At 41.9% G+C, this 13,134-nt stretch overlaps 1 protein-coding gene across 2 annotated transcripts in view; it reads left to right on the forward strand.

The window, feature by feature from the left end:
• Positions 1-13,134, forward strand: part of TMEM242 (transmembrane protein 242) — a 97,021-nt gene that overhangs the window by 50,991 nt on the left and 32,896 nt on the right. The window contains exon 3 of one of the 2 annotated variants that reach the window (XM_040429369.1): positions 6,247-6,384. The exons of the other annotated variant lie outside the window; for it this stretch is intronic. Within the exon in view, the coding sequence (XP_040285303.1) occupies positions 6,247-6,384 (138 nt within the window). The remainder of the gene's footprint in view (positions 1-6,246; positions 6,385-13,134) is intronic. 2 annotated transcript variants of the gene reach the window in all.

Below are 13,134 nucleotides of genomic sequence, written 5' to 3' on the forward strand. Positions count from 1 at the left end.
GGGCCGCTGCGATTGATAAAAATATCAAAACTGATTTTTTGATCGCCGCAGCGCTTGGAAAGTGATTGTGCAGTGATCAAAAAATATAATATTTTTTGTCACTGCGGCGGGGCGGGCGTGGGTGAACGCACGTGTGGGCGACCGATCAGGCCTGATCGGGCAAACACTGCGTTTTGGGTGGAGGGCGAGCTAAGGTGACACTAATACAATTATAGATCTCACTGTGATCAGTTTTGATCACTTACAGATACTATAAAAGTACAAATGCTGATTAGCGATACGCTAATCAGCGAATCAGTGTGTGCGGTGGGCTGGGCGCTAACTGACGCTAAACTACCTAACCAAGGGGCCTAAACTATCCTAAAACCTATCAGTCAATACCAGTGAAAAAAAAGTGACAGTTTACACTGATCACTTTTTTCCTTTCACTAGGTGATTGACAGGGGCGATCAAGGGGTTAATTCGGGTGATGGGGGTGATCTGGGGCTAAGGTGTAGTGTTTGGTGCTACTCACTGTGATGTCTGCTCCTCTGCTGGAACCAACCGACGAAAAGGACCAGCAGAGGAGCAGACAAGCCATTTAACACATCATATTTACAAATATAATGTGTTATCTGGCTTTTTATTTGATTTTTTTTAAAAATCATCAGCTTGCCAGCGACGATCATTGGCTGGCAAGCTGATGACCCGACCCCCCTCTAACTTTTGCCGGCCCGTGATGCGCATGCGCGGGCCGGCTTTGAGCGAAATCTCGCGAGATGATGCGTATATGCGTGACTCTGCGCAGGGCTGCCGCCTCCGGAACGCGATCCTGCGTTAGGCGGTCCGGAGGCGGTTAAAGGGGTTCTGCACTTTGTTTAAACGACACCCGGGAGCCCCGCCGATCAGCTGTTTGAGAAGGCAGTTTTACAACAGCTGGAGGGCCGCAGGTTGAGCTTCCCTGCTCTAGTGCATTTCCAGCCAAATGCCAAAGTTAGTACCAGATCAGAAATGTTTCTGTTCAGTTGCAGCAGCCATTTTTACAAATGTGATAACAGGAAATGCAGCCATATTCATTTTCATCTGGCGTCTCAGGAACTGTCTGTAAATGGTCATTCTGCCAGCTTCCTCTTTAAAGGGGTTCTCCGGGCTTTGCATATTGATGACTTATACTCAGGAATAGGATAGGGCATCCATATCAGATCAGCAGGGGTCTGACACTCTGCATCCCTGCCGATCAGCTGTATGAAGGGAAGGCGCGCTTGGTGTCTCCCTTCTTTCATCTTGCTCACTGCTGCTATGTATATGGTGAGAAGGAAGAGAAAAGGGAGATGGCACCTGTGCGCGCCTTCCCTTCATACAGCTGATCTGCGGGGGTTCTGCCCCGCCGATCTGATATTGAAGACCTATCCTGAGGATAAGTCATCCATATTAAAAGCCTGGAGAACCCCTTTAAATAAAAATATTATCAAATACTGTATACCTTTCCTTTCTGAGAAGTGGATCCAAAGGCAGCAACCAATATGGTTGAGGTTTCTGTGAGCAAAAAGGTTTTGATGCAACAAAATATCTCTGAACAAATAAAGTGTAGTATGTGAGTACTCTGGTTTACTAATGTACTGCCTTTTGTTTTTGTGTTCAAATAGTTGTTTGTTATATCCTACAGACTTGTGTAAAGTCACTTAGATTTGCCATGCAGCAGCTTTTATTGCTTAGATTCTCAAAATTCATGTATTACCTCAAGGGTTTTTATTTTGGTCTAAGACCTGATGTCATAGTTTCTAATAGTTTCATGTGCAGCTTTCCTCAAAAACTTAATTGTTAAATTGTTGGACCAACTTTTGACTGCCGTGCTGTGTATCAGCTGCCTGTACCGTAGTTTCCAGTATATTATCAATGACCTCTTTCTCTGGAAATGTTTTGGATAAGTCCCCTTTGACATTATGCTTGACCCGATAGGTCCAGTATACTGATCATATGATAAAGCAGTATGCCGGATTTGAACAGAATGCCTTTTATGCTCTATGGCTTTTTTTTATTATTATTGTAGATTAGAAACTAGAATTCCAAATATTCAGCTATCCCTTTAACGTTAGTGTGTCACCATGAAACTCACTGTTAAATTAGGCACAATGCTTTTTAGGCCTCTTTCACACCAATGATATGGATTGTGTCAGGGTGCGTTCAGTGAAACTCGCACCATTTCGCAAGCAAGTTCAGTCAGTTTTGTCTACAGTTGCCTTTAGTTTGTTTTTTCCACGCGGGTGCGATCAGTTTTGATGCGTTTTTCACACGTGTGAAAAAAAACTGAAGACTTATTTACAAACAACATCTCCTAGCAACCATCAGTGAAAAACACATTGCTTCCGAATGCAATGCGTTTTTCACTGAAGCCCTATTCACTGCTATGGGGTCAGGGCTGCATGAAAAAAACACAGAATTTAGAACATGCATCTAATACAATGCAGAAAAGAGGCGTGAAAAATAATGCTCATGTGCACAGATTCAGGATTCGGTGGGGGTGCTATGCATTCACTTCACACATTGCACCCACGTGGAAAAGTTGCTTGTGTAAAAGAGTCCTTCGCGCTAGCTCAGCTGAAAGCAATGATACCTGTGTAAAAAGAAATAGATTCCCTTTAAAATTTATCACCAGAAGTTTTACTGCGCCCCCATAGAGTAGCTCAGCTGAATGCAAAATCTTTCACTTAGAGATCTACTGCTTTAGGCCTCATGCACATGACCGTTCCATTTTTTGCGGTACACAAATTGCGGATCCGCCAAACACGGAAGCCGCCCATGTGACTTCCGCAATTTGCGGAATGGAACAGGTAGCCCATTGTAGAAATGCCTATTTTTGTCTGCAAAACGGACAAGAATAGGACATGTATGTATGATAGATATATAGAGATAGATAGATAGATATAGATATATATATATTTTTTTTTTTGCAGGGCTACGTAACGGATGCGGACAGCACACGGAGTGCTGTCCGTATCTTTTGCGGCCATATTGAAGTGAATGCGGACCAGAACAACTGTCGTGTGCATGAGGCCTTATTCTGGAGAAAACATACTTTTTGAATTCACATGCAAATGAGCATAAAAGTGCACTGATGGTGGCCCAAGCCATTCTGTGCACCCTTTACTTCCTGCTTTCTCTGCAAGCCCCTCCCTGGCCTTCCTGATTGATATGGAGGGCAATGTAATTATGCAGGAATATGACTCAATCAAGATGTAGAGGCAGGGGCTGGCAGAGGAAGCAGGAACTGCAAGTGGCTTGGGCACACCCTCAGTGCTTTTTGCTCACCATTTGCATGTGGATTAAAAGTGCTTTTTCTCCGGAATGAATTACGGCCCATTCACATGCCTTTTTTTTTTTAAATCCACATCTGTTCCATAAGATTCGTATTATGGGCGAATACTAATGAGCGCTTTGATTATGGAAGCGCTTAATAATACCGGAGGACCAGGAAGCGGTGAATGCTCTGTACTCACCGCTTACTGGTCCCCGGCTGTCGGCTGTGAAGGCTGCGCACAGCGTGAGGGCGCTCTGTGACCTCACCCTGTGTGCGCCAGTTCACAGCACAGCCGATGAAGGAGAAGGAAGAAGATCAAGGGCGGTGAGGAGCGGCGGCGTCCAGGAGCAGCATGGGTAAATGCTTTATTTATTTTGTGATCTGAGGCTGGGGGCTGATATGAAGGACTAATATGAGGCATGGGGGTCTCATCTGAGATCTGGGGGTCTTCTTTTATATTTGGCTCTGATCTGAGGTCTTATTAACATTGGGGATCTGATCGGGGCTGTGAGCTGAGGTTTGATTAATATTGGGTGTCTGATTGGTGGTCTGACCTGAGGTGTAATGAAAAATATTTTTTTCTTATTTTCCTCCTCTAAAACCTAGGTGCGTCTTATGGGCCGGTGCAACTTATGGGGCGAAAAATACGGTAAAAAGAAAGTGAAATTAAGTTTTTAAAAATATATAAACATTCCATACATCCCTTCCCTAGAGTAAAAAAAAACAAAACATTATGGGTATTGCCATGTGTTACAGTTGTTACAGTTATACTCTGGCTGATACTTTGTTGCAACCATGTATTTCGGTTATTTAAGACATGAAAGCCGGGTCATTTGGTACTTTCCCGATTTGAACAGTGATACCCCAGATTGCTATGCCATGGAGCCCATTCGAAAAAACGAAAGACTATGTGAAAGTAAAGACTTTGGCTCCATGGCGATTCTACTGTATTCGTGTAGTCTGAGTGCCATTTACCTAATAATATGCACTCAGACCGGAGCTATCTGGGGATGTGTTACATGTCTATGTTTACTGTAATGGTTGTGACATTGTATGTTGGAGTAGTGATTTCTGTCCTATTGTCTCCACGTGTGTATTGGCAATCTCCCTTTGTCCTTAGAGATAATTGAATTACTCCTCGGTTGTCTCCGGGGCAGAGAGGAGAAAATCAGAATGCATTGTGGGGATGTATTGTGTCTGTGTGTCCTGAACTGTTGTTTATCTGTCCTGTGTCACAGTCTTCCATCTGGTCCCCTAGGGGAGTGTCCACCAGATGGGGACCTGCAGAAATACGGGTGGGTAGCCCTCAATAAAGAGAGATTCTTCTTCTTACCCTCAATTCGTGCTTTGACTCGTTTTGTAGAGCATCACTAATCACTAGCCCTTGTAAGAGCTCTCTGGATTTCATCTACACCTACAGGAGCATGGATGACTGCTAAAAGGAACCTAACCGCTCTCTAGAATTCTGGGACAAGGACATCTAAGCGGTCCAACCCTCAGCCAGCCTGAGGCAACCGTAACACTGTGTCCAAAAACAGCCATACTATTAAAATATAAAAATATCCCATACGTCGAATGACTAAATGGAAAAAAATCTCAAAATGGCTGCTTTGCTGTTTTTTCGTCACTGCACCTCCCCAAAGAAATGGAAAAAAGTGATCAGAAAGTCATACACTCTTCACAATGGTATCCTTTAAAGTACAGATCGCCCGCAAAAAAACAAGCCCTCGCACAGCTCCGTAGACGTTAAAAATAGAAAGTCATAGGGTTTAGAATATCGAAAAGAAAATGAGAAAAGTTTTTTTAAACTTTCACCCCATTTGGATTTTTTATCTTCCCAATAATTTTCATGCAAAAATAAATGGTGCCCTTAGAAAGTACAACTTAACACGCAAGAAACAAGCCCTCGTGCGGCTATGTGAATGAAAAGCTCTGGGAAGGCTGGGAGTAAAAAAACCGAATGAAGAATCCTGTTATTGAAGGGGTTAACTGCAGTCATAATCATCTGTACTGCAATCACCATCTGAAGTTTTAAAAAGATATTTCGGTAACAAAGTTATCCTTATTCACTTCCTGGGGCCCATGTTCCCAGTCTGAATGGACTGATGGTAGAACAGGAACACCGCTCCATGCAAAGTCTATGGGACTGCAAAGATAGCCAAGTGCAGCGCTCAGCTCCTGCAATCCCATAGAGCTTGAGCAACACTGTGTATGCTGCATTCACAGCATCCTGGTTTCTATCACTTATTATCTTCTCCTGTACTGAACATATTGCTGTCATTCTGGTATTTTCTGAAAGCTTGGAATGTCAGCTTTCAAACAAGACCAGTTGCATGTAGCAGCATCTAAAGCAGCCCTCCCCTTCCAGTTAGCTACTTTTCCCACTGCTGGAGCTGGACTGGGGCAAAACAGTTAGGGGGTTAAAGGGGTTGGTCAGTTTGTAAAAGATGTCAATCTCTGCGTCCATAGTGTGCAAGATGGCAGAAGAGATGTGATTAACCCGTCTCACTGCATCCTGTGCTGCACCTGGATGGAGCCTCTTACGTGTTTCCGCTGGACAGTTAATTTACCCCTATTAGCCCAAGTACCGTTAATATTGTGCCCATCACTAAATGGAGCTCAGCCGATGCAGCATAGCCCTGGTTTTAGACCTTCAGATATACAGCAGCCTGTCAGTATCCGCTGTTCACTCCTACTAGAATAAAAGCTTGGTCTACTGGCCAAATCATAACTTCCAGATTATACTATCAGAAAACAGGTTAGGCTTTAGCCTAATAACCATGCTTCACATATTGCTCTTTCACCATGTCTGCTCTTGGCTATATACTATTTTTTTCATATAATAAGTACTGCGATTTATTTATTTTTACAAAATCTAGTACAGAAATTCGAAAATTATTTAGTTTAGTGCACACTACATGAAAAAAATCTTGTCTGGCATTCAACTGACAAAATGTATTTTTCTTTAGGGGGCTACTGCAACAGCTGCTCTGCCAGAAAGTGGTTCATCATTTGCACTGAGGGCTTTAGGATGGGGCTCGCTGTACGCCTGGTGTGGAGTTGGGTTAATCAGTTTTGCGGTATGGAAAGCACTAGGAGTACACAGTGTGAGTATTGGGAGCTTGAAGGTTCGTTTTGATTTCATGAAATGAAATATGTAACTATAGATATTAAACAGAGCCTGTCAGCTGTGATATAGAGTATGTGTATTCCCTCTGAATAACAGCACTGAATCTTATTTTACAACTCTGCACTGTCATTTATCTGTTATTCCTGCTGGAAATGTATGCATAACTTTACAACTAATTCCTTAAAGGGGTTGTGTCACTTCTGCAAATAGCATTTATCACGTAGAGAAAGTTAATATAAGGCACTTAGTAATGTATTGTGACTGTCCATCTTGCCTCCTTTGCTGGCTGGATTCGTTTTTTCATCACATTATACACTTCTTGTTTCCATGGTTAGGACCACCCTGCAATCCAACAGCAGTGGTCATGCTTGCACCAGTCTGTGTGTGCTCCCATGGCCCCAGCCACCAGAGAAGCTGGCTCTTTTCCCTATAGTGTGCATGCACGACCACCACTGCTGGTTACAGGGTGGTTGTAACTATGGAAATGAGTAGTATATAACGTGAGGGAAAAATGAATAAAGCCGGCAAAGGAAGCAATATGGACAATCACAATACATTAGTAAGTGCCTTGTATTAATTCTGTCTACATGATTAATGCCATTTTCTGGAGTGAGACCCCCCCTTTAACCTCTTCCGGACAATGATCGGAACAAGGTGCCTGCTCAAATCGCCGCAAACCGCAGGTCAATTCAGACCTGCGGTTTGCGGCTTTTCAATGTTGCGGCTGGCGGCGGTGCCATTGGGTCCCCGTGGGGCTCTAGGGGGGACCCGATGGCATGGAAGGCAGTAGACATATTTGGTATCGCCGCGTCCGTATCGACCGGCTCTATAAACATATCACATGACCTAACCCCTCAAATGAACACCGTAAAAAATAAAAACTGTGCAAAATAAACCCTTTTTATGCCACCTTACATCACAAAAAGTACAACAGCAAGCGATCAAAAAGGCGTATGCCCACCAAAATAGTACCAATCAAATCGTCACCTCATCCCCCGAAAAATCAGCCTCTAAGGCTACTTTCACACTAGCGTTCGGGGCTCCGCTTGTGAGCTCCGTTTGAAGGGGCTCACAAGCGGCCCCGAACGCATCCGTACTGCCCTAATGCATTCTGAGTGGATGCGAATCCACTCAGAATGCATCAGTCTGGCAGCTTTCAGCCTCCGCTCAGCAAGCGGACACCTGAACGCTGCTTGCAGCGTTCGGGTGTCCGCCTGCCCGTGCGGAGGCAAACGGATCCGTCCAGACTTACAATGTAAGTCAATGGGGACGGATCCGTTTGAATTTGACACTATATGGCTCAATTTTCAAACGGATCTGTCCCCCATTGACTTTCAATGTAAAGTCTGGACGGATCCGTCTGAAGCTACAGTCGTGGCCAAAAGTTTTGAGAATTACATAAATTGTGGAAATTGGAAAAGTTGCTTCTTAAGTTTTTATAATAGCAATTTGCTTATACTCCAGAATGTTATGAAGAGTGATCAGATGAATTGCATAGTCCTTCTTTGCCATGAAAATTAACTTAATCCCAAAAAAACTTTCCACTGCATTTCATTGCTGTCATTAAAAAACCTGCTGAGATCATTTCAGTAATCGTCTTGTTAACTCAGGTGAGAATGTTGACGAGCACAAGGCTGGTGATCATTATGTCAGGCTGATTGGGTTAAAATGGCAGACTTGACATGTTAAAAGGAGGGTGATGCTTGAAATCATTGTTCTTCCATTGTTAACCATGGTGACCTGCAAAGAAACATGTGCAGCCATCATTGCGTTGCATAAAAATGGCTTCACAGGCAAGGATATTGTGGCTACTAAGATTGAACCTCAATCAACAATTTATAGGATCATCAAGAACTTCAAGGAAAGAGGTTCAATTCTTGTTAAGAAGGCTTCAGGGCGTCCAAGAAAGTCCAGCAAGCGCCAGGATCGTCTCCTAAAGAGGATTTGGCTGCGGGATCGGAGTGCCACCAGTGCAGAGCTTGCTCAGGAATGGCAGCAGGCAGGTGTGAGCGCATCTGCACGCACAGTGAGACGAAGACTTTTGGAAGATGGCCAGGTGTCAAAAAGGGCAGCAAAGAAGCCACTTCTCTCCAAAAAAAACATCAGGGACAGATTGATCTTCTGCAGAAAGTATGGGGAATGGACTGCTGAGGACTGGGGCAAAGTCATATTCTCCAATGAAGCCTCTTTCCGATTGTTTGGGGCATCTGGAAAAAGGCTTGTCCGGAGAAGAAAAGGTGAGCGCTACCATCAGTCCTGTGTCATGCCAACAGTAAAGCATCCTGAGACCATTCATGTTTGGGTTGCTTCTCATCCAAGGGAGTGGGCTCACTCACAATTTTGCCCAAAAACACAGCCATGATTAAAGAATGGTACTAAAACACCCTCCAACAGCAACTTCTTCCAACAATCCAACAACAGTTTGGTGAAGAACAATGCATTTTCCAGCACGATGGAGCACCGTGCCATAAGGCAAAAATGATAACTAAGTGGCTCGGGGACCAAAACATTGACATTTTGGGTCCATGGCCTGGAAACTCCCCAGATCTTAATCCCATTGAGAACTTGTGGTCAATCCTCAAGAGGCGGGTGGACAAACAAAAACCCACTAATTCTGACAAACTCCAAGAAGTGCTTATGAAAGAATGGGTTGCTATCAGTCAGTAATTGGCCCAGAAGTTGATTGAGAGCATGCCCAGTCGAATTGCAGAGGTCCTGAAAAAGAAGGGCCAACACTGCAAATACTGACTCTTTGCATAAATGTCATGTAATTGTCGATTTAAAGCCTTTAAAACGTATGAAGTGCGTGTAATTATATTTCACTACATCACAGAAACAACTGAAACAAAGATCTAAAAGCAGTTTAGCAGCAAACTTTGTGAAAACTAATATTTGTGTCATTCTCAAAACTTTTGGCCACGACTGTACTTTCACACTTAGAATTTTTTCTACAATATAATGCAGATGGATCCGTTCTGAACGGATCCCAAGTCTGCATTATATGAGCGGATCCGTCTGGGCAGACCCCAGACGGATCCGCTCTGAACGCTATTGTGAAAGTAGCCTAACTAAGACAATCGGTCAAAAAATAAAAAAGCTATCACAATGGAAACACTAAAATATGATTATTTTTTGCTTTAAAACTGCTATTAAGTATACATATTGGGTATTGCGACGTCCGTAACTATCTGCTCTATAAAAGTCACATGACCTAATCCCGCAGGTAAACGCTGTAAAAATAAATAAAAACTGCGCTTAAACAACCAATTTTTTTGTTACCTTGCCCCATAAAGTGTAATAAAAACGTAATCTAGAGCAATTAAAAATCATATGTACCAATAAAACTGGCACCTTATCCTCTAGTTTCCAAAATGGGGTCACTTTTTTGAGTTATTACCAGGGTGGATTTGATTTAAATTATTAGTCAGTAAGGCTTGATTTAAATCATAGTTTTCTACATAAAGACTAATTCTTGCTGGTATAACTTATAATATGCAAGTAGATGAAGTTTTTTAGAATAACAACTTTTCATATTAGTTTGATTAGGTTGATTCTGCATTCATAGGTTTGTAGAAGTTTAGGATTAAGGTACGGTATTTTTCTCCACTCTGTTCATGTTATAACATTTTTGCTGTGAAGAAGAGGCATGTGATCTCTGCTGAGTCAAATTCAGTTTTGAGAACTGCAAAAGTAAACCAAGCATCTGTGATAATATCTTGTAGGCAGAGAAACTGCCCAATAATCTTACAAAAACCTCTGGAAGAGCATGACATTGTGAATGGATTAATGGAATTTATTTACCCCAAAAATTAAACCTATACAGCCTTATTCTACATAATTAAAAAAACGAATCTTTATTTCATGATGGAATAACCTTTTGGATGGTAATATATTTTCCTCAAAAAGCATTTTCTATAAAAAAAAAAATCCGATTTTAAATCTTTTTTATTTAAAAAAATCATTGATTTTTATCCACCCTGGTTTCTACTGTAGGGGGGCTTCAAATGGACATGGCATCTAAAAACCAGTTCAGCTAAATCTGCCTTCCAAAAACCATACGCGCTCCTTTCCTTCTGCACCCTGCCGTGTGCCCGTACAGCAGTTTAAGACCACATATGGGGTGTTTCTGTAAACTACAGAATCAGGGTAATAAATATTGAGTTTTGTTTGGCTGTTAACCCTTGCTTTGTTACTGGAAAAAATGGATTAAAATGTAAAATCTGCCAAAAAATGGAAATCTGAAATTTAATCTCCATTTTCCATTAATTCTTGTGGAACACCTAAAGGGTTAAAGCTTTTAAAATCAGTTTTGAATACCTTGAGGGGTGTTGTTTCTAAAATAGGGTAATTTTTGGGTGGTTTCTATTATGTAAGCCTCACAAAGTGACATCACACCTGAACTGGTTCTGGAAATTTTCTGAAAAATTTCAAGATTTGCTTCTAAACTTCTAAGCCTTCTAACATCCCCAAAAAATAAAATGATCCAGACGTGAGGTAGACATCTGGGAAATGTAAAGTAATAAATATTATATGAGGTATCACTATCTATTATAAATGTAGGGGAAATTTAAATTTGAATTTATTTAATTTTTTTCAAAATGTTTGGTAAATTTGGGATTTTTCCATAAATAAAGATGAAATATATTGATTCAAATTTGACTATCATGCAGTACAATGTGTCACGAGAAAACAATCTCAGAATGGCCTGGATAAGTAAAAGTGTTCCAAAGTTATTACCACATAAACTGACACATGTCAGATTTGCAAAAAATGGCCTGGGCAGAAGAGCGAAAACTGGCCCGGGGTAGAAGTGGTTAATGTGAGGCACCTAGAGGTCCAAATTGATTAAACCATGTGCCTCACATTAATAGTAAGTAATCCCATCATGTACCTCACATTAACCCCATGTTATCCAGTATGCGAGAGCACGCAAAACACAAAAAATACACATTAAAAAGGGCCTTTCATCAGTTTGTACTTTTAAAAACTGTAGGCCAAGATTAGGAGATGTGGTATCGCTATTTTGTTTTTCTCATATGTTGTGCCCCACTTTTTTTGCTGCCCTGTATGCTAATCAATAGCATCAGTACAGTGAGGAGAAGACAGCTGCATTTCTCAGGTGGCGTCTCCTTCTCCCTGGCAGTGCTGCGGTTCAATCGCAGCAGACTGCATCACAGCCATTGAGAAAAAACAGCTCACCTTCTTCCTGGCTGTGACGTGGTACATTGTATAGTGGCTGTGCTTGGCCTTGGAGCTCAGCCCCCTTCATTTGAATGGGACTGAGCTCTGCCTAGGCCACATGACTGATGTATGGTGACGTTGATGGCCTAGGAAGAGGCCTATGCACTAACTGAGAGCTGGTGCCTCTTTGTACAGCTAATTGTCGGAGCCACACCATTCTGGCATTGATGACCTATCTTAACCCCTTAGGGATCCATGACGTATCAGTACGGCATGGTTCCCGAGTCCTTAAGGACCCATGACGTACCGGTACGTCATGTGTTGTTCCGATCACCGGCGGGCGGTGATCGGAACAAGGTGCCATCGGGTCCCCATGGGGCTGTGGGGGGGGAACCCGATGGCATGGAAGGCAGCGCGATGTCTAAGGAAGGCATCGCGCTGCCTTCCGGTGAAGAGCCTGTGAGATCCAGCCCCCTGGATCTCAGAGGCCGGAAGCTGTATGAGTAATACTCACTGTATTACTCATACAGCCAATGCATTCCAATACAGAAGTATTGGAATGCATTGTAAAGGAATATACCCCCCAAAGTTCAAGTCCCAATGTGGGACAAAAAAAAAGTGAAAAAAAAAGTTGAAAAAATTACGTTTTTTTCCCCCCAAAAAAAGTTTCAAGTAAAAATAAACAAAACGTAATTTTCCCCAAATAAAGTTAAAAAAAATTGTGGGGGGGGGGGGGGGGGGGGAAAGTATACATTGGGTATCGCCGCGTCCGTATCGACCGGCTCTATAAACATATCACATGACCTAACCCCTCAGATGAACACCAATAAAAAATAAAAACTGTGCTAAATAAACAATTTTTTTGTTACCTTACATCACAAAAAGTACAACAGCAAGAGATCAAAAAGGCATTTGCCCACCAACATAGTACCAATCTAACAGTCACCTCATCCCACAAAAAATGAGCCCCTACCTGAGACAATCGCCCAAAAAATAAAAAAAACTATGGCTCAGAATATGGAGACACTAAAACATCTTTTTTTTTTTGTTTTAAAAAAGCTGTTATTGTGTAAAACTTCCATAAATAAAAAAAAAAAGTATACATATTTGGTATCGCCGCATTCGTATCGACCGGCTCTATAACAATATCACATGACCTAACCCCTCAGATAAACACTGTAAATTTTTTTTATTAAAAACTGTGCTAAATAAACAATTTTTTGTCACCTTACATCACAAAAAGTGTAATAGCAAGCGATCAAAAAGTCACACGCACCCAAAAATAGTGCCAATAAAACCGTGATCTCATCCCGCAAAAATCATACCCTACCCAAGGTAATCGCCCAATAAATGAAAAAATTATGGCTCTCAGACTATGGAAACACTAAAACATGATTTTTTTTGCTTCAAAAATGAAATCATTGTGTAAAACTTACATAAATAAAAGAAAAGTATACATATTAGGTATCGCCGCATCCGTGACAACCTGGTCTATAAAAATTTCACATGATCTAAGATGAATGTTGTAAATAACAAAAAATAAAAA

Source organism: Bufo bufo, chromosome 4, assembly GCF_905171765.1.
Source record: "Bufo bufo chromosome 4, aBufBuf1.1, whole genome shotgun sequence".
Lineage (NCBI taxonomy): Eukaryota > Metazoa > Chordata > Amphibia > Anura > Bufonidae > Bufo > Bufo bufo.